At 35.7% G+C, this 23,560-nt stretch overlaps 1 protein-coding gene across 8 annotated transcripts in view; it reads left to right on the forward strand.

Moving 5' to 3' along the window:
* Window positions 1-23,560, forward strand: part of LOC112056204 (filamin-A) — a 102,987-nt gene that overhangs the window by 32,488 nt on the left and 46,939 nt on the right. The window contains exons 1-3 of one of the 8 annotated variants that reach the window (XM_024096628.2): window positions 8,872-9,025; window positions 10,163-10,272; window positions 11,119-11,169. In XM_024096628.2, coding sequence (XP_023952396.1) covers window positions 9,003-9,025; window positions 10,163-10,272; window positions 11,119-11,169 — 184 coding nt within the window. In that variant the 5' untranslated portion in view covers window positions 8,872-9,002. Of the gene's footprint in view, window positions 1-8,871; window positions 9,026-10,162; window positions 10,273-11,118; window positions 11,170-18,722; window positions 18,901-23,560 lie in introns of those variants that run through there. The other 7 variants (XM_052889391.1, XM_024096634.2, XM_024096650.2 and 4 more) reach the window with 7 other exon arrangements.

Genomic DNA, 23,560 nt, shown 5'->3' on the forward strand with positions numbered 1-23,560 from the left:
TAAACCTTCCTATAATAACCTCAAAAAACCTCAACCTCGAATCTCAAGGCAAACCTTGAGGCACGAGGTCATAACCTTAGCCCTGAGGTCACTCCCTGTTCCAGGGCCGACCTTCCGTTGCGTGGCCTTCCTCGAAGGTCGGACCTTGAGCGAAGGCCTTTTCCAAGTCCACGCGGGACTGGGATAGAAAGATATAGCCGTTCGTTTACAGGAAATTCCTTTATGATGACCCGCGTGTTGTCTATGTAAAGGATCTAGATGCGATATGCGTGTAATTTCAAGATATTAATAATATCGCATAATAGTAGACGCCCCGCGGTTTCAATCGCGTAGTTCTCGTGTCAAAGATTATATTTTTGATGTGAAACAACTATAGCCGCATGTAAAACCGATTTCTGGATATGCACGGTAGTAGTGTGTACGGTGTGGCGACGCGTCGCCATGCGCAATTGACTGCGATTCTCTCCCACTCGATCCATCTCTCTCACTACACTGAGCTCGGATACCTATAGTGTGTTGCTTAACTTTTACAAAATAATGTCGATGTTATTTACAAAGATGGAATTTGGCTGGGAGGTAGTATATAGTAAGTAGACGTCCTCTAAGAACGTATTTTGCAAGATGGCCGTATTAAGGAGGTCTAAGGGCAGACGTCTGTGTCAGTCAGTCAGTCAGTGATATGATCTCTCCCTCCGACTCCGGAGGGCGTATATTCGAATCCAGTCCGGGGCTTGCACCTCCAACTTTTCAGTAATGTGCATGTTAAGAAATTAAATATCACGTGTCTCAAACAGTAAAGGAATATCGTGAGGAAACCTGCATACCTGAGAATTTTTTAATTCTCTACGTGTGTGAAGTCTGCCAATCCGCATTGGGCCAGCGTGGTGGACTATTGGCCTAATCCCTCTCATTCTGAGAGGAGATTCGTGCTCAGCAATAAGCCGAATATAAGTTGATAATATTTATGTTTTTTTGAATAAAAAACTGTTTCCACAATTTTATAGCTATGTTTCAGCAAACGTACAACAGAGACAGATAGAGTGACAAAAGAGATAGACGATATCTAGCAGCCTTGATATCGAGGTTAGGGAGATGTCCTCGTTCAGGGACGTTTGCAAGGGAAGTCTCCCCAGTACAGGGAGGCGGGTTTCCTTGAACTTTGTGAGTACAAGGATATGTGACGTCACAGCCTGAAGGAGATTTACGTCACAATACTCCTATACCGGATTTTTTTTTAATGAATATTTTGCTATATCTTCTCGAGTAAGGAGTACTTAAGAATCGATTTGTCATATATAGCCCCCTGTATGAAAATACTATGAGCAGTAAAATTCGATGAACGAATGACAGCGTAACTTTTTTGTGCGCAACCAATTCTGCGCACCTTTCACCGTAGCGTGCTGCTCCACGGTTATAGTATATAGCACCTTTCACTTTTATTTTATTAACAACTAAAAATACTGTCTCGTTGGTCCAATGAGTAGTTTACATTGGTTCGGATCAGAAGGTTCACGATTTGAGTCTTGGATTGGGCCAAAATACTGACTCATTGATTCTTCTAAGAAGAGTGAATAATCTCAACTTGGAGTTGGGAAATAGGTGTTACACCACCCGTGTCATTATCATTAACACCTCGACATTGATACTTTAGAGAATTTAACCTTTATATTAATTTACTAGCTGACGCCGCGCGTTTTCACCCGCGTAGTTCCCGTTCCCGTAGGAATACGGGGATGACTATATAGCATATAGTCTTCCTCGATAAATGGGCTATCTAACACTGAAAGAATTTTTCAAATCGGACCAGTAGTTCCTGAGATTAGCGCGTTTAAACATACAAACTATTCAGCTATATAATATTAGTATATATTTAACTTGCAACTCCGTAGATTGAAGACCCATTGCAAAAAATCCAAGAATTCAATTAAGATACAATGCCTGGAAGACACTTTATTCATTGAATTGAATTTATTTCACGTGAATTCTAATAGCTTTCAGTTGTCACGAAAGAAACAAAATAAAGCTTACATTTTTCATGTAACTAATTGCTTCGATAGCGAGTATTTTTAAAAAGCGTTAAATTCTGAAACAGTTAAACAATACAGCAATAAACTTATATCTCTCAGCTTGTTGATGGGCGATGAGCCAGTGCACCTGTTAGCTTCTATCACAAATGGAGGCTTGAAATATTCCAGATAACACATAGTCAAAAACGTATAATATACTCGTACGAGTATAGTTTAGATCTCTTTTCTTTCGTGATAGCCCAGGGGATGTGCCTACGATTCGGAGGGCGTAGGTTCTAATCCATAACGACTGACAATGCTTCCCGGGCAACACAATCACAAGCAACACAGCGTCTTCGCCGGCGAAGACGAGGTCCCCGATGTCTAACGTCACCCGGACATGGGTTTTCTAACTCACGATCTCGGGGGCGTCCGGACTGATTCACTCAGGTCATAATTACACCTTCCCGAATGGCCCTCTAAGCCGAGGTCCGAGTCTCATAGGAGACGCCCTTAGAGAGCCGTTCCGTCCTCTATCTTTATTTCCCCACATGGTCCCACATGGAGCCATCGGCTCTTACGCAACACGAAAAAAAGGTTCTAATCCAGATCGGTCCGTCTTTAATTTTTCAGTTAATGTGCATTTCAAGAAAATATGACGTGTCTCAAACGGTGAAGGAAAAACGAACGCAACGAAAAACGAAACGAAGTAATTGAGTGAGGAGTGACAACCAACCAGAAGTATCAACCCATATTCGGCTTACTGCTGAGCTCGAGTCTCTTCTCAGAGAACATTTTAGCGAGAATTCTATCGAGCGTTCTGGCTAGCATTCCAGCGAGCCAAGTCTGTCACCACCTTCTATTTTTCTTTTTCTTTTTTTTTAACAAACCCAATGAGTATAAGTGCAGCTCACGCGATCCTCAAGTCTGACATCTTCATGAAGAATATCTTTGACGAGCATCGAATAGAGCGTTCTCTAGAATTCTCAAGATGTTCGTAGCAATATTTTCTTGGCGAATGCTCGTTACAAGTAAATGCTCAAGTCTATCAGCACCTTTAAGTTTAAATTGAAACAAATAGTCTACACGTGTGAATTGTCATCACTACGACATATCTTCGCCGTGTAGTACCGCGGCTATACGACCACATAATGTATGACAATAATAAATCATACAATGTCTTGCGTCGGTCTTATAACAATCATTCGTTTGTCACTACATATGTAATCGATTAAGTGCGTATAAACTAAGCCTAATTGAAATAAATGAATTTTAACTTTGGCTTTGACTGGCTTTTATAACGATAGTAATAAGATAACTTTTAAAACCTCGTTAAAAATACTTTCAAAATTTAGTTATTGTTTTACTGCATATGGCCCATGTCTTCTACAAAAGTCGTGGCGATTGATTCAGCGAGTTCAAAACGCTTGTGCTCGTTTTTGTTTCACCGTCCCGCCCAGATCACACATCACCCCATTTTTAATTGATAATAAAATATTAAATATGAAACATAGGTATCAGCTATTAGTAGGCACTCTTTTATTAGGTGTTGTCAAAACTAAAGAACCTCCATATTTATACAGTAAGCTAGCTTGGCGGGAACCTAGCTATGGTAAGAGGTCTAAAGTACCACCTTTAATAATGCCACAGCACAGGTCTGCAGCATTTCGTGGCAGTTTTAAATATCTTGCCACAAAATGTTGGAACAACAATAATTAATAATAAACAATAAGTTCTATATATTTTTTTTTTAATTTTTCTTTTCTTTTGTGTTTGCTAGCTATTGAGATTAAATTTTTTTTTTGTTCTTCTGAGATTACACTACTGTATTTTTAAACTGTATTTTGTTTTATTTTATTAGTTATATAATTATTTTGTGTTCTGTTCTTCCCTCCTAAGGGTCTGACAGAATACCAGCGTTGTGGGTACTGATGTACTCACAACAAATTTTAGCTGAGTCAGGTCCATTTTTTTGGCACAACATATTTTCTATATATATATATGTATTAGTTTTAAGTTATTATTACGATGTAAATGTATTAGTTTTAAGTTATTATGTAGTTATGTGTTGTGTTAACAAATAAATGATTTCTATTCTATTCTATTCTATTCTATTCTAAAAACCGTAATGTTTACGTTACTTTTACGTTTCTAACATAATTGCGTTCGTCAAATTGTTTTTTTGTTGAATTATGCCACACTTAACACCTTAGACTATCGTAGTGCCTGTTAGCCCTTGACTACAATCTCACTTGATGATAAGTGATGTTACAATGGAGGATGAAAATACACAACCCTTTTGGTACGGTGTCGTGCGTAAATCGCTTGGCAGTAAGTAGATCTTTGCTAATAGGGTGGTAGTAAATATCCACGGCCAGAGCCTCCCACAAGCTGTTTCTTCTTCTTCTGATAGTGCCATCTCCTATCGGAGCTCAGCAATCATTAAGGCTAATTTCACTTTGTGCACTGCTGCCCGAAGGAGTGATCTTGTACTCATATTAAACCATAGGCGTAAGTTCTTGAGCCAAGATGTACGTCTACGACCAGGCCTTCGTTTCCCTTTTATCTTTCCCTGCATAATAAGCTGGAGCAGGTCATAATTGGAGTTTCGCATTATATGACCCAGGTATTCGAGCTTCCTCTTTTGGACTTGCTGCAGAACTTCTATAGGCTATCCCATTTTTTGCAGCACAGTAGTGTTGCGTACACGATCCCTCCATGATATTCGCAGTATCCGCCTGTAAACCCACATCTCAAATGCCTCAAGCTTATTACATAAGCTGCTTAGGCAAGTAAAAAACCGAAATTAGTTTATGCATCAGAACACCACCGTGTCATGTTTGGCATAACTTAAAAAAATCCAGCTCAGCATTGTGCTGCATGTAGCTAGCAAATATTGGGTATACAGCGCTGATTTTCAGCTGTTAAAATCCTTCCTTGGTCCTTAATTCAGGTTGAATATAAACGTCTTGTCTTATGTGTAAAAAGACACGGGACATTCTTTATTTTTTATAGAGGAAATATGCCAAGTTTTATTGATTTCCGGAGGAAACGCGGTTTTATGAAACATCCATTATAATACTTAATTGCATGTCTTACTAAACGTTACGATCGCCGTGACCTTCGAGACGTGTATAAGCTCTTCTTTCAAAGTATTTATTTTACTATTCAACGCCCTGCGGGTTCACCCACATAGTTATCGTTCCCGTGAGAATACGGGGATGAAATATAGCCCATGACACTTGTAAATAACGTGGCTATCCAGTGGTAAAAGAATTTTCAACATCGGTTAAGTAGATCTAGGGATTACCCCTACAATACTACAAACTTTACCTCTAAATATTATAATACAGTTTATAATCCTATCCTACTAATATTATAAACGCGAAAGTTTGATGTTTGTTACTCTTTAACGCCGCTACTACTGAAGCGATTTGGCTAAAATTTGGAATGGAAATGGATTTTACTCTGGATTAACACATAGGCTACTTTTTATCCCGAAAAAATCCATGGTTTCCCGAGATTTGCGAAAACTGATAATTTAATGATATAAATGTTTGTTACTCTTTCACGCCTCTTGTCTGTTACCACAGTGGAACTAACAGTGGTACCAAATCAATACTGGTATTGATTGCATTTTTTTTAACTCATTTATTTATTTCTCATTTTTTTTTAAATTTAACAATGTTAATATAGAAATATTATACAAAACACTATAAAAAAATTATAAAAAAATAAACCCTCCCGCTGCGGGACATTTGAGTGCCCAAGCAACCGATGATCAGGGCTCCAGAGTGAGGAAACACAATACGCGCCGTCTCAAGAATCACTGCCTTCTGTATCCGATTCTTGGTCCAACAGTTCTTAAGGTGTTGGTCGAAACTTTTCTCTATAAGACCATTGACTGAAACTACTATCGGAACAATAATAGTTGACTCAACATTCCACTTGGCGGTAATCTCGTGAGCAAAGTCCAAGTATTTTGATACTTTTTCCATTTCGGCTTTATTGATTGCATTCATTATTACGTTAGATATAAAGAAGGAAAGAAGAAAATTCACATCAAGAATATAGACGCGTGTAAAGGCGGCCTTATTGCTAAAGCAATCAAAATCGGTATACGAAAACAAAGCAAACACACTGCCCTAGTTAAATAAGCAGTCAATTGAGTGGTGAATGCTGAACTTAATCTCTTCAGTCATCCGTTAGCCAATACAAACAAATGTTGGCACGCTACCACCAAACGTAACATGATCTCTTACATGATAGTTCATAGAGATTGGAAATAATGAAACAGATATGTTTAATTAGGGATGATGATAGTTTTTTAAATTGTATATAAATTAGGAGTATGCTAATAGTAAAGCAATTTTGTAAAAGTAACAGGGCACCTGCGATCATTACTTTCGGAGCTACAGGGATTTAAAGGGTCAGATTTGCGGCGCTGCCGCGGATCCCTGAAAAACGCCCCATACAAAATGGTACGAATTAATGACGTCGTAGGTCCATAATGATCGTTAGATTTGTATGGGCGTTCAAACAAAAGTACTAATATCTTTGTTATTTTTGCGTTTATGTTTATAGTTTATCTATTTAAAAATGTCACATTTAATGTAAGGAAACTAAAACTGTATGAAATGTTCATCTAATTACGATAAAAAAATTTAATAGATTTTGAAATTTTATAATCTTATTGATTTTGCAAATATCCAGACAATTTTTGCTTTTTATGTATAAATTACTTTTCATTAACCTTATTTACCCGAATGTATCATAAAAATCAATATTCAACCCTAGTCATCATTCCCATTGTACAAATTATTACAAAAAAGAAGAAGATTCACACTAAGAATATAGACACGAGTAAAGGCGGCCTTATTGCTAAAGCAATCAAAATCGGTATACGAAAACAAAGCAAACACACTGCCCTAGTTAAATAAGCAGTATATCAATTGAGTGGTGAATGCTAAGCTTAATCTCTTCAGTCATCCGTTAGCCAATACAAACAAATGTTGGCACGCTACCACCAAACGTAACATGATCTCTTACATGATAGTTCATATACATTGGAGATAGTGAAACAGATATGAGGGATGATGACAGATTTTTAAATTGTATATAAATTAAGAGTATGCTAATAGTAAAGCAATTATGTAAAAGTAACAGGCAGCGCCGGCCCGAAGTAAATTTTAAAATGGAGCGAGATCCAATTATGGCGCCTCTCCTGTTTGTTCCTAATAATATGTAGATACCTATACCAAATTATGAGTGTAAAGTAAGAATGGAACGCGAAGATCTCGACCATATTCTGGGATGACCATGATGATGAAAATCAGGCGCAGTACCACCGTCTACAGTGAAGTAGGATTGTCATTTCAGCGCTCTCTAGGATTTGGCGCCTGGAGCGACTGCTCCGTTCGCCGTATCGACGGGCCGGCCCTGGTAACAGGGTATCTGCGATCTTTACTTTCGGAGCTACAGGGATTTAAAGGGTCAGAGTAAAATCTATTTGTTATGTTAATCCAGAGTAAAATCTATTTCCATTTCAGCCAAATCGCTTTAGTAGCCGCAGCGTAAAAGAAGAACAAACATACTTACACACTTTCACAATTTCACACAAACTTTCGCCTTTATAATACTCGTATTAGTGTGATTAATATGAATAACACTCACGATAGTTTAATTCTAAAATGGGATGCCTAATGATGGGAAATTAGCGGCCAGGAAGGCTATATTTTATCCTAATTAAGCTTACGGGAACGAGAACTACGATGGTGAAACCGCGCGGCTAGTCTACTATGAAACGGAATGTAGTTTATTCTAATAAAAGACATTTAACAACAGGATTTACAACATTGTTATAATTAAATGTAGGTTAGTAGGTATTTACTGCGAGAATGAGGGGATTTAACTATAAGTTTAACTATCATCTGCGTAGCGAAGATATTTTAGTCAACAAATAGGTTTATTATACTAACCGATGCCCTGCGGTTTCTCACGCGTAGTTCTCGTTACCGTGGTCATACCTACGTGGATAAAAAACACTTTTTGACACAGTTTACTCTTTCAGATCGACTGTCTAAATAGGTGTATGTTGCCTCGCAGTATACACTATGTACGTTTCAATAACTACGCCTGAAAAGTGAGAAGCAGCAGGCCGCGGCGGTGAAAGGTGCGAAGAATAGGTTGCGCACAAAAACGTAACGCTGTCATTCGTTCATCGAATTTTAATGCCCATATTTTTTCATACCGGGAGCTATATAAGAAAAATCGATTTTTAAGGAGTAAACTCGCTTATAGCCTTAATAGTCACAAATAACGGGGATTTTACTAGTAAAAGCGTTTATAAACTCGGTTCAGTAAATCTAAAGATTATCCCCACCTCATTCTTACAACCTCACGAACTTACTAACTTTACCTCTTGATAATATATTAAATTCTATTAGTATATAAAGGAGAATCTAATGTTATGCGTCCACATATCCGCATCGATACGTATGTCGCACGACTCTACAATATATTCGTTTGATGCGATGCGTCCTATACGTATGATGCGAATATGTGGACACCTATCATAATAGAGCTTATCGTAAGTTTTAATATAATATTACTAAACTACTAACTATTGTTTAGTAATGATGAAATGTTTATACTTATCCAAGAATAAAGCTCCATTTTCTTTTTGGTATCAAACAGTGCCATCTGTTATACGGCAGAATAAATACAATGTATAAATCAAAGCGACTCTAACGCCATCTCTTGGCATTTTCACGCACTACCTCTAACCGTCTTAGATTTGAACCATCGCTGAAACTGAAAGCTCGATAACGACGATCGAAGATATTTATATTTGCGGTGAACAGCGTGAACTTGGGCATCCCAAAATAGTACAGTTTGACATATGTACGGTGGAAACATGTAGTTTTTATTTTGAATGTCGTCGTTTTGCGAATTTTATATCATTAAAGTATTTCACGTTTTGTCGTTCGTTTATAGATGACAATCGATATGGACTCCGGGTAAATATAAAATGGATTTTGCATATAAATGCTTAGTAATTTAATTCAAAAGAAATAATCTATCTGCGAATGTTTTGTTTTGTGATAACCTCTATTTGTTCTATTGTTTTTGTTGTTAGTTGTATAAATTTATGGAAAACTAATTTTAAAAAGGAATTAAAATGTAATTATTATTTTCCTTTACCTATAATTAATATTTTATTGTTAAAAGACTGCTGTAAGCAGGACTATATATACGTAAATGTATTTATCACAATTGGTTATATGTATGTATATGTATGTATGTATGTATATAGTTCGTAGTAAATGCGCAGAATATAAACATTTTATTAGGTATTACAACTTTATTTTATTTCAAGTAATTTAGTAACAAAACCTTAATGATATTAAATAAAACTGAGTAACACATTATAAAGTTTATATTTTTAAGAATTTTGTTTGTTATTTTGATTTAAAAATTAAAAAAAAGCAAAGTTCTGATCAGATATTTTTATTTTAATGGGACCATTTTGCGAGTATACTCATTCAAATAAAAAATCCAAATCTAAATGACAAACAAAAAAATACACAGCGCAACTAACCCTTCTTGTTTTGAAGTAGGTTAAAAATAGTATTCATTCATGTATTCGAAATTTCCCGTGTGTCTATACTACAAAGTTTGCAGTTGCTTCTGAAAAAAGATTTTCCTACGACGGTCATTATGTACTGATGATTGATGTTTGGACAATATTTAGCGTTGAGAATTTCTGTTTCATATCCGAGTAGGTAGGACCTAATAGTGAAGCTATTTATAAATGGCTTCAGAATTAGGTTAAATTATAATGCAAGTTACTTCAAATCTGGTTAACTAATAATTTATTTACCCTGGAAGTAGCGCGTGACCTCGTCTGCTTAGATACCATTAATTACCATAATTAAAAATGGTTATCATTTATTATCATTACCATAGTCAACCTACCTATAATATACTTAACAGACTAGCAGGCGCTCCGGTTTCACCCGCGCAGTTTCGAGAATACGTTCCATGTTGCCTATGGAACTCTAAAAACATATAATATATGGATGTATGTGTAGAATAAGGAAGTCTTGTTACGAAATATGAAATCAGTTGTAAGCAATTGTGTTTGTTCTCTCCAGAGGCAGCAGCAAGAGGCTGGGTGAGGGCGACCCTCGCTGGTACATCGACTCCGCGTACGCCTCTTCCCTTAAGGTCTCCCTCCGTCTGCCCACCCGTCAGTTCCTTGAAGGTAAGTCCCCTTATGAGCATACTCATGAGCCGAATTTGTTGCAAAAAAAAATAAAAAAAAAGAATTTGTCGCAAATAAATTTCAAAAACGGTTACCTGGTGTAGCTCATGTTTTTGTCGCAAATTTCTACTAAATGTGGTCAATATTGGATTTGTGTTGGTGCTGACATGACTTCAAGTCAAGCCCCTGGATGCTGGCAGCTCGAGATGATGGTGATTGGAAGCAGGGCACGATCCAGTGGGGGGCAAACAGGGCATTTGTCCGAACAGCAAAAATGAGGGGCGGCAAAAATAAACTGCGACAAAATTGACTTATTCGCTAACAGACTTATTTTATTTCTTTCAACTAGTTTAGTATTTTTACATGACAAACTAGGTGCAAAAAATTGTAATATTCTAACAATATAATATCTACTAAAATAATAATAAAAAAAGTAGTTTTGGTTTATGTAAAGGCACAGAATATCTGTGGTAAAGGGCGGCAATTTCTTTGCTCGGAGCGGCAAAATTGTCCAGCAGTGGACGTCTATCGACTGTTAATGATGCATTGCTTTTGAGCCATGATAGCTCAGTAGATTTGACCTCTGCCTTCGTTTTGGTGGTCGTAGGTACGAATACAGTTCGGAACATGCACCTCCAACTTTTCAGTTATGAGGCACGTCAATTTATTAAAATAGGTATTTTTAAGAAATTTACGTGTATCACTTAAATTGTGAAAGATAATTAATAAATAGTAGTATAGTAAAAATTAAGTTACATATACCTACCGATCTACCTATTTCAAATTTAGATTGAATAACTTATGACCGATTCAACGATGAAAATTTACTTGTAGCTCAACTTACAGAATTCTACCAAGAGCACTTGAGACAAAGTCAACTGGCAATAAATATAATGGGTATGTTACAATTTGGACTATCACCCTGTTGTATTTTGTATTTTTGTAAAACCCTATATTAGTTATATTTAATGTACGACATCCCTCTACATTATATATTGTTTATGTTGATGTTAATGTGATAGTTCCATTTACATAGTTACATTAGTTAATAATTTATGCATTGATTTTTAAGTTGTACTAATATGAAATTGAAACTTCGACTTATTTCAGTTTCAGAGTAGATTCTTAGTATTTCGTTTAAGAGAACAGCGCCATCTCTTGTTCACTCATTGAACTGAGATGCAACAAAGATTTGAACCACGTGAATGCTACGTGTAGGCCAGCTACATTCATAGATGGCGCTTTCGACATTTTTATCACACTCGTACTTCTGAAAGCTCTTGGATTCATATTATAGATTTTCAAAATTTTTGTACCGACCAAATTATTATGATGATAATTGAATGAATTTTTTAAATAACTAAAAGAAAATTTATGATTTTTCTCCCTTTTACCTAACCTAATACTTAAATATAATATAATGGTAAGATTTGATTTTTTTTTGTTTGATAAATAGAGTCCGAAAGTACTGGACCGATTTTATAAATTCTTTCACCAATCAAAAGCTACATTATCAGCGAGTAACATAGATTATGTTTTATCTCCGCATTCTCCAAAAACACACGGGATGTGTAGTGTGGACTAATAAGTGAAAAGGTAAAAAGTTTCAGATTTTCGCACGTAAGTTTTTAAAAAAGTTTAAGCTTCAGTTGGGATCCACTTTGATTACAAAACTATTAAAGCATTTTTATTACATTTAATGTGTTTTTAAAAGCGACAACCCTGTTCAGTTTCCCAGTAATGTGGATAGTGACGCAATTCAGTATGTTTTATGTGGACAGGTGTCGGAATTCCTTTATTATATCATTTATAATATAATATTGTTTATATAACCGATGGACGTTAGGTAGGTATTTTTGTAATGCCCCTAAGATAGATTAGGGAGGTCTTTTAACTTTATAAATTTAAAAATTTATATGAATCAGAGATTTTCTTCTATTAGATATGTTACGTGCCTACAAAATCGCCGCGAAAAGTGATCCGAATTTGGTTATTGTGCTATATATTCGTGTTTACTTACATTATATTATATTTATGTTAATACAGGGTGCTCATACAAAGATACATGTTTTCATACAAAGCAATTCAAATAATTTGACTATCCATGTAACACACGTCTTTATCTATCCTTGCATTTTAAAATAAAACTTGGCTACGTCATAATTATAAGAATGCATATATGGGACACATTTTATGATCTACTAGCTGACGCCACGCGGTTTCACCCGCGTGGTTCCCGTTTCCGTAGGAATACAGGGATAATATAAAGCCTTCCTCGATAAATGGGCTATCTAACAATGAAAGATTTTTTTAAATTTGTTAAAACGTTTGAGACACGTGATATTTAATTTCGTAAAATGAACACAACTGATAAGTTGGAGGTGCATGCCCCGGACCAAATTCGAACCTACACTCTCCGGAATCGGAGGTAGAGGGTAGAGGGGAGAGGCATATCCACTGGGCTATCACGGCTCTCTATCCTATAATAAAAAATATTTAAAAATAAATAATCTGCCCCCCTAGCCAAGTGGCACGTCGATTCTCTTTCTACGATCGCTAACGCTTCGGAAACTAGAAAAATGTATGGGAGTGACAGATCTTGATCACGTGACTTGTCGATAGCAAATGACATTCCCATATATTTTTTTTAATTTCGAAGCGTTAGCGTTTGTAGAAAGAGAATCGATGTGGCTAGAGGCCCAGACTAGGTGACACAAATAAGCATAATGATATCAGACGATCTCTGGAACAAAGAGAACTAAGTATTAATAAAAATCTTCAACAATTTTATTGCATAGGTATAATTAACTTTATCCCAATTCAAATGATTCACGCGATTATTTAAAAATGGCGCTAGGCACGTGGTGAGTCACGGTGACGTCCGGTGAATTCCACTTTAGACTGAGCCTGCGGTAGCTAGATCCACCTCATATTAGGAAAGCTGTTTTATCAACGATTTTATATTAGATTTTGTGATTTAGAAAATCACCGCATAAAGTGATCTGAATTTAGTTCCTCCACTGAGTACCCTCCCATTCGTCTGGCTAATACTAAATTCTCTTTTAAAAAACAACTTCAAATTTATTAAATTTACAAAAATCAGAATGTGTGGCGCACTTGTAACAAAATATTTTATTAAAAATAATTTCGAATTGGCCTTTTTTATTAACGTTTATTTATAATTTTTTATTTCTATAATTTAATTTTGTATTCTATAATTTGATTTTGTATTCTATAATTTAATTTTGTTTTCTATAATTTAATTTTGTTTTCTATAATTTAATTTTGTTTTCTATAATTTAATTTTGTTTTTTTTCATAATGATTTACACTGCTTTCTCTAATTAATTATTACATATTCTTCTAAGCTTCTTCGTTTTGTTCTTCCCTCAATAGGATTCGGCAGAATATCAGCGTTCAGTACCCACAACATTCTAGCTGAGTCGGATCCATTTAATTGGCACAACACATTCTATATTATTTATAGTTATATGTATCACGATGTGTATTCGTTTTAAGTTTTCAATGTGTTGTGTTAACAAATAAAGTGTTTTCTATTCTATTCTATTCTTGAGCGCACACATGCACAATTTTGTGTTTATTTACATTATATTTATGTTATAGTTTTTACACTTCCTTACACACAATGAAAGTTATTTAAACAAATTATACCTAAATATAAACTATATTTAGGTATACTACGCGATTAAATGTGCGGAGTTAGACTTATATTCCATTACGCTGGCCCAATGTGGATTGGCATACTTCACACATTTAGCATGTGTGCAGGTCTCCTCACGATGTTTTTCTTTTATGATTTGAACCTACGGCCTCCGAATCGAAAGAATAGGTCATAACGCTGGGCTATCAAACAGTTCTTAAATACGCTGAAAAATGCATAAAAATGAGGGTACTTTCAGTTTCGCAAAAATGAAGTATGTCTGTCTATCGCAGGCCTCGGTCCACTTTTTATGTCACGAGCAACTGCCAAATGTGACACCAGCAGTTTGATATCGTTCCTTGTTAATGATAGGGCCAAAGTGGGGGGCAAAAGTCTTTTGGAGTTTCTATTTTATACTTACAGACGCCTCGCGGTTTTACCCGCGTGTTTGCCGTTCCAGTAAGAATACGGGAATAAAATATAGCCTAGAGCAATTGGGGATAGTGTAGCTTCCCAACAGTGAAAGAATTTTCTAAATCGGTTCAGTAGTTCCAGTGCCTATTCAATTTAAACAAACCTCCTCCTTCAAACCTTTTAACGGCCTTCGTTGCGTAGTGGTATGCGCGGTGGATTTACAAGACGGAGGTCCTGGGTTCGATCCCCGGCTGGGCTGATTGAGTTTTTCTTAATTGGTCCAGGTCTGGCTGGTGAGAGGCATCGGCCGTGGCTAGTTACCACCCTACCATTTATATAACTTTATACTATATTTAAACGTTTTTAACGCTCGATTAAAATCTCTCGTGCGAATGAGGGCTAAAACCCAGTGTTGTCGGGCGTAGTGTATAGTATGAAGTTAAATGAAGGCCTATTTCCAACGCCCAAAATTGAAAATGATCGAAAAAAAGCATCGTGTGCTCGAAAAATAGCGCTGTAGTGTGAACATAATATATTTGGGAATGCATTTTTTGTATTTGAACGCTTTTTTAACGTTCGTTAAAATAACACTCGTGCGAATGAGGGCTTACACTTCAACCATTGTTGTCTATTTCATGCCTTTCTCCTTTTCTCTACCTTTTCCTAATTCTCTTATAATTCTATCCAAAAAGTCAACGATAATCGTCCAGTTACTTACCGTTTAATAAGAATGTACATATTTTATGTAAAATTTATGTTTTGAACAGTCAGCGTCATTCAGTCAATATCCAAAGCAGACAGAATTTTTTTTTTTTGGATTTTCACTGTCATTCTTAACCCTAAATAATTATGTTTACTTAATCTGTAAAAATCTTTTAAATGCATTAAACTCCTGAAATATGATCGGCGCTTGGACTGTACTGGCGCGGTGCCAAAATACTTTTTACGGCTTTTTTTTGTTTTTAATTTTTCCAAAAAAGTTTCTTACATTGTTTTAAGCCTGTATTGTTATTGTGCACCGAAGGGATCTCTGGGTGAATTGGACATTGTTTTCATATTAACTTAACTGTTTTTTTAGTTTTTAATTTATCCAAAAAAAGGTTTCTTATATTGTTTTGGTATTGTTTGAGAGATCTTTGAGAAAATTGGACATTATTTTCACTTTTTTTTTTAAACTATAATTACCTAATTTGTTCAGTGGTTAGCCTATAACCGCATTGTTTCAGTGGTTGTTTCAAGTCAAGAGGTCCATGTCGCCACACTGAAATGTAATTTAGTATCTGTACAATACGATATTTAATTTGAATTTGAAGTCTACTAGATATAAATATATATTATAAATTGAAATTTAATATACTGTGTAATTCTTAGTTTTAATTTATATATTTTATTCGTCATTCTATTGTATTGAGTGTTAATGTATATAAATTAAACGAAAATCTAATTTAAAAAAATAGCAAATAAAATAGCAAATTATTCCACGGAACCTTACCCATACAAATTACGACGCGCTTAACCAGATTTTTGTTTAATCGAAAAGAGCCATATGTCACAAACAGATTAGCTCAGTTTTTGGAAATGTCCCAAATTGATATACTAAAACGGGCACGCGTAAACATCGATTAATAAAGTTGATCGGGACTCGCGATATTTCAGGCATTTCGACGAATAATTTACGACGAGCCGGATATGTGCGTTCGTCGAGAGTGAACATGAACCAAAACTTTGGGATTTACAGAATTACATTAAACCGAAGCATTTAAATCTATTATTAGGTATCTAATTCTTCATATTTATTATTTATTTATTACTAGCGGACACTCGCGGTTTCGTCCGCCCTTGGACCTCTTTAATCCAGACGCCCTTACAGTAGTATCGCTGTAAAAATAGAGTAACTTCTCCCGTTTTCCCAACATTTCCCTTCACTGCTCTGCTCTTATTGATCGTAGCGTGATGAAAAGTATACTATAACCTGCCCAGGAGTATGAAAAATAATTGTACCAAGTTTCGTTGAAATCTATCAAGTAAAGTTTTTGCTTCTATAGCGAACATACAGACAGAGAGACAGACAGATAGACGAAAATTTTACTGATTGCATTTTTTTGCATCGGTATCGATCACTAATCACCCACTTATAGTTATTTTAAAAAACATATTTCATGTACCTACAGAATTGACCTCTCTACAGATTTATTATAAGAATAGAAAATAGATGGAAGAATGAAAAATCAATTAAAAACCGACCAAGTGTATGTCAAGCCACGCGTAGTGTAAGTTTCCATAGATTAAATTAGCAGTTTTTACCCAAAATCAAGTGCCTGTCGAAGCACGCGCAGTGTAGGGTTCCGTAGGTTAAATGAGCACTTTAATCCCTTTTATTGCAAAAATAGAGCCGTTTGAAAAATTCTTTCAGTGTTAGATAGCCCATTTATCGAGGAACGCTGTAGGCTATATATTATCCCCGTATTCCTACGGGAACGGAAACCACGCGGGTAAAACCGCGCGGCGTCAGTTAATAATTAAAAAATGTAATTCTATTTCTAAAATTTTTCACTAATAGAAATCTACATTATTAGCGAGTGACAAATGCTAAATTTTATCCTGATAGTCCAGTGGCTACAGAACTACGCGGGTGAAGCCGCGAAGGGTCTAATAGTAAAGAAAGAAAGAAAAGATCTTTATTTTTAAGTAATGCCACATATCACATAAAATCTAAATTAGAACATGTTATGGCTTAACTGTCCACTCAAACAGTGGAGCACTAAAGAATGCCCTGTAATATGTGGCACAACCTAGAAAAAGGCCCCAACTCAGCATTTTGCCGCATACTTTCAATAAAAAAAGTATGCAGCACTGATTTTCAGTTAGGACCCAGTTCAGGTGCCGCCACGCACACAGTTCAACACTTAACGTAAACTATTAAATACAATTATTAAGAACTAGTATAGGTATAAATCAAATTTAAAAGTATATTAGTAAAAGGAAGCATTTATGGAAGGTGACGATTTCATATTACCATAAATTAAACATGAATTGCCAACCATAAAAATAAAATACAAATAAAATGTATTAAATTTTACAGTCAATGTAATATTTGAGACTTTTATTGATGGAATCTAACTATGTGACAGAATGTAATATTTTAAAGTGTTTCCCAAGGGCGTTTTAAATTTTCCAGCGCGGAAAATAGCTTCTACCCTATATCTAGGCCAAGATGTCGGATTAACTGTCATTTGTCAGTTTTATGGTTAGATTAGGTGCCTTGATTATCTTGTAGTATAGTCTAGTAGTACGTTTGTCTGTTATAGGTTCAAGGTTTGAATCTCGATTTGGGTATTTATATACTAGAAAGTTCACAGTAGGTGTTTGGATTTGCGAAGTTCTTAGACGTCAATTATTACAGATTGAAATATCATTTTCATTTGGAGCAGTTGGCTTTATAATCGAGAGATTCTGGGTTCAATATCCTGCTGGACTCAATTAAGATCTTATGTATTAAAATTAAAAGATCAATTAAGATCTTATATATTAAGATCTTAATTGATCTTTTAATATTATAAAAAAAAGCAAAGTTTGTGGCATTGTATTGCTTAATCTCTGAACCGATTTTTATCATTTTTTTTTTAAAACTAGAAAGCCACGTTATTAGTGAGTTGACACTCTAGGCTAGGCTCTATTTTATCCCCGTACATATATACCCTTTCGTCGTCATCAACCTATATTCGGCTCACTGCTGAGCTCGGGTCTCCTCTCAGAATGAGAGGGGTAAGGCCAATAGTCCACCACGCTGGCCCAATGCGGATTGGCAGACACACACGCAGAGAATTAAGATAATTGTCTGATATGCAGGTTTCCTCACGATGTTTTCCTTCACCGATTGAGACACGTGATATTTAATTTCTTAAAATGTACATAACTGAAAAGTTGGAGGTGCATGCCCCAAATTTACTAGTAAAAAAAAACTATGGCCTCTTTGTTTTCTTATACACTTTGAAAGGATAGTTTTTTGACGATATCCGGAATTTTTTTATTGCATTACTTATCATTAAATTGGGAGTTCAGAACAGGTTGTGTATAAAATAATAAATCATGTCTTAAATACGGATTTTTTACGGATCAGATGTTGGGTTTAAAATCCAGTCTTGAAATATTGGCAAAAGGTTTAGCGTGGCTGACGTTTTTGAATCCAAAAAAATCTCGTTAAAAATGAAGGCTAAAACAATCAGCTTATCTCGACACCACAAAGGACCTGAGAATGAATCGAGCACGTCACTCAAAAGATATATTTCACACGAGAATAACTCGTGCCAAAATGAAAATGTTGGAAATAAGCGTAATTATAATAAAATATATAAATAAATACTTAGTTGCATGTTACCACGCGGCCGGGCGCGGGCTGACTAGTCTCATATCTCGCGCACCGCTGTGCGGTACCCTCTGGACATTTGAATTTGGAACACATTCGAAATTTGAATTTTTAAAATTTATTAGTGCCCAGTGACAGTGAAAGTGTTCGGTAAAAAATTTAAAATATAAGTGTATGGAATGGCGGGAGTACGATCTCATAGATAATTTTTATTTTTTTTTATTACACAGCACACTATCAATTTACATTTTAGTTTTTTAATTTAAAAAGAAATACGTATAGAAACTCCTTAGAACAATAGTATGTAGTTGGTGAGTGAAGTTGCTACGAAAATGCTACGAGCATTAAATACTTGGCTACGAATGATTTATCTCGATACAAAAGAGCCGTTTATCATTTGTAAAAGCTTATTGTAGATATATTAGAGCAATGGAAGAAAATTTGAATAGACCAATAAATTTAATGAAGGTATAAATACATTTTTTTTTCTGAGGAATTTCAGTTTTAACGCACGCTATAAATATAAAGAAGCAATGACGTTCATTGTAATATATGTTAAGACAACTACTATTTTTATATTTCACGTAATATTGAATATTTGACAAATTAATAGTATAAGATCAAAAAACTAACATTTAACAAAAAACCATAAAATACGTAAATGATATTAAAATAAACGTAGCTTGTAAAATTTTGAAATCTTTTAATTTTAAGGTTGTATCTGAAATATTAAATGCCTTTAGAGCAAAATCTTCTACCCCTTCCAAAGATGAAAATAATACCCAAATAATTCACTTTTTCTTTCTTTCTAGAAATTCTCAATAATTGCAAAGTATCTATAATCAATTTGCGTTCTTTGTAATTAAGTATATTAGTGCAGTAACCGTTATAAGACAATGAATATCATTATACGACCGCCATGATGGATTTGTGATGACGTAACGTTTACGTCATCTTTATCAAAGAAAATTGAACTTTGTGGCTCTACACTTAGGAGCTTTTGAACAAGGCTCGGACAAGGTAGATAGATAAATAGATGAAGTCTTTATTGAATAATAAAATATATTCTGACGCAAGAAAACACAAAAGAAAAGTAAAATACGAAAGCTAAATGTCGATGATAGTGGAAACAAGGGAAATCAGAGCAATAAATGGAAATTAATGAGGATGATGATGATGATGACTATCGCATTGACGTAAACGCGAATTTATATGAAATTGTGCAGTAGTGCCACTAGATGGCGCTGTTTCAATTCCTTAGAAATTCGCGTTTACGTTAACGGGATAGTTACAGTATCAAACTGCCACTAGGCCCTCCGAAGGCTATTTATTCTGTTACGATGTTGTAGTGTGAGTTTAGAATTCACCTTTATCTTTTTCTTTCTATATAATAGTGTTAGACAGAGAGATAGGCGAATTCGAAAGTCGCAATTGCTAGTTATATACAAAATCCTCAGTAGAGAGTTATATTACTTCTAGAGATGCAATCTTAATTAAACGGTTTTCCATGGAAGATATGCTAAGAATTATTCTTTTAGTACCGCTCAATGAAGTGGCGATCTAAAACGCCGTAATGTCAAATAGTCTCGGTTGACATCCTCCGCATGACACAGAGTTAGCGAATAACTTAGCGGAACTAGCTGGTATGAGGTTTAGGTTGACGATGATCATCACCAAAACTTTTTGATTGAAATCAGTCTGTTTTATGTATTAAACACATAAATCAGCTTACAAGTAATTATTAAAATAATATTTATTTATGGGCTTGGGAAATGTAAATGAAAGTAAATTCTTTGACAACCACTAATCACATGTTAATGATAATAAAGGGGTTCACCAACTTTCTAACTTCGAGCTGGATTACTGAAAATTTCTTAGAATAAAGAAAAACTCTATATTATCGCCCGCCTCAGGATTCGAATCCAGGACTTCGTGAACCAAAGCCACATCGGTTAACCACTGGACCAACGTAGCAGTTTTGTAAACTTATATTAGAAGAATGTTTTAGAGAGACAAAGTAAGAAATTTAACGGTATTGGAAGTACGGGGAAATATTGAACACTGTAAAGGAGGCTTTGTCTTGCAGGCTAATTCACTATCTTTGACGTATGCTAGTTGACATATACAAAATTGATATTCTTTAAGTAACAAATGTCATCCGGTGCCTAATGGCGGATGAAATACAATAGGTAGATGACTTTTCTCAATTCATTTGATGTTTATTTTAACAGGTTGATAATAAAGACCAAACTAGTGAATAGGCCAGCTGAAGTAGGTCGGTAAAATTGGTTGATAATGATGTACTTGTGATTCATCATTAACAACCTATATGCGGCTAATAAATAGTACACCATACTGGGCCCAATCTGGATTGGCACACTTAACACGTAGAGAATCAAGAAATTTTCAAGTATGCAGGTTTCTCCACGATGTTTTTCCTTTACTCTTTGAGACACGTCATCATTATCATCATTAGGAAGCCATATTCGGCTCATTGCTAAGCACGAGTCACCCCTCAGAATGTAGGTTAGGCTTATATTCCACTACGCTGGCCCAGTGCGGATTGGTAGACTTCACACACGCATAGAATTAACAAAATTCTCAGGTATGCAAGTTTCCTTACGATGTTTTTCTTTCACCGTTTGAGACAAGTGAAATTTGATTTCTTAAAATGCAAATAACTGAAAAGTTGGAGGTGCGTGCTCGCAACTGGATCAAAGCAGCCCCCCTAGCACGTCGATTCTACGATAGCTAACGCTTGCAAAACTAGAAAAATGTTTGGGATTGACTGATTTTGATCACGTGACCTGTCGATAGCAAATGTCATTACCAACATCTTTCGAAGTTTCTTCTAGTTTTCAAAGCTTTAGTGATCGTAGAAAGAGAATCGTTTTTCCACTTGGCTAGGGGGCAGAGGTCGTTTCCACTGTGCTGTCACGAGGTACTTTAATTATAAAGGCTCAAAGTTAGAAAACTGTGAAAGATATTCAGTCAAAAGCTGTCGTCACAGTACACTTACATTGGAATCCAAAATATTAAAATAATTTGTATCAAGGCCGGTTTTATTCATTCGTTTTATATTTATTACGTGTTATAAATGTACGCTGTGCTCGTGAGGACTGGAGCCGCGGATTTAGGTGTTTGAGCCAAATTTCCATGCATTAGTTTAGAATTTATATAAATAATGTGGTTGCGACACTTTCACTGGATTACTTTTAACCTTTTGCTGGTTACGTAATTACTGGTATTCGTTTTAACGTGGATAATTGCTATATTACTGCAGAATGAGGGTTATTTTTTGCAAGTATATGTTTGTATTAATGCCACGATGTAATTCATCAGTAAAATGTATCCAAAATTTCACTAGTTTACTTTATAATTGCTAAAGATACTTTTTTTACTTTACCTACTGCTCAAGAAGGGTTTTTGTTTTACAGTGTATGTATAGATGTCTAAATTCTATGATTTAACTCGTCATGGGTATTTGTTGAACACACAAAAATACCGCAAATATTTTATTTAGACGAAACTTACAAATTTAACTTAAAGTGCGACCGCATTATAAAATAATCAGCCAACAAACACACCACTAAAACTTATACCTCAATCAAATGTAGCAGCAAACAAGTTAGGCGCACTACAAAATGTAGAAACGAACATGTTAGATGCATTGCAAAATGTAGAAGCAAACATGTTAGATGCACTGCAAAATGTAGAAGCAAACATGTTAAGTGCACTGCAACATGTGGAAGCGAATATGTTACATTTTATTTTTTTCCTGTCTGAGTAGGTGCCGATAGCTCCCTGCGGAACCACTACGGCGTCACCGGGGGGGTTGGGCGAGCGCAGAAGCATCGCCTGATGTGACCCGAAGGCTGAAAGAAAGATAGAGGACGGAACGGCTCTCTAAGGGCGTCTCCTATGAGACTCGGACCTCGGCTTAGAAGGCCATTCTGGAGGAGGTAACCGTGACCTGAGTGAATCAGTCCGGACGCCCCCAAGATCGTGAGTTAGAAAACCCACGTCCGGGTGACGTTAGATATCGGGGACCTCGTCTTCGCCGGCGAAGACGCTGTGTAGCTTGTGATTGTGTTACCTGGGAAGCATTGTCGGTTGTTATGTCATCGTCTGGATCGTAAAGGATGTTCTTGGGACGCCTCTGCTTGCAGTTAGCGTTTAGGTTGGGAGTGTAATTGCAGGCTTCAACCACTAGTTGGTTGGGATGGATGGCAGCTCTGTCAAAATAGTTTTGAGATATGTTACATGCACTGAAAAATGTAGAAGCAAACATGGTAGAAGTACTGCAAAATGCAGAAGCAAATATGATAGTAGTACTGCAAAATGTGGTAGCTTAGACGCACTGCAAAATGCAAAAGTCAACATGTTAGACGTACCTACTGCAAAATTCAGATGCAAACATGTCACATTCATTGCAAAATATAGAAGCAAACATGTTACACGCTCTGTAAAATGCAGAAGCAAACATGTTAGACACACTGAAAGATACAGAAGCAAACATGTTTGACGCACTGCAAAATGCAGAAGCGGAAATGTTACAGGCACTGCAAAACGTAGAAGCTGATATGTTAGATACTGCAATATGCAAAACCGAACAAGACTGTTTAGTTGGCTACCAATACTGAACTTGCAGATCACAAGTTGTCATAAAATTACCAGAATCCGTTCCAATTTGTTTAATGTAATAATATGCAACACTGTAACAACTTACAATAAGATGGATGTAAAATAACTGTGCATTCTAGAAATAATATATCACTGTCAATGTCTCCATGCATGAAATGACTTCACACACTGTCTATACCTATTGCCACAATGCCAAAAGTATCT

The sequence above is a fragment of the Bicyclus anynana genome, chromosome 25, assembly GCF_947172395.1.
Source record: "Bicyclus anynana chromosome 25, ilBicAnyn1.1, whole genome shotgun sequence".
Classification (NCBI taxonomy): domain Eukaryota; kingdom Metazoa; phylum Arthropoda; class Insecta; order Lepidoptera; family Nymphalidae; genus Bicyclus; species Bicyclus anynana.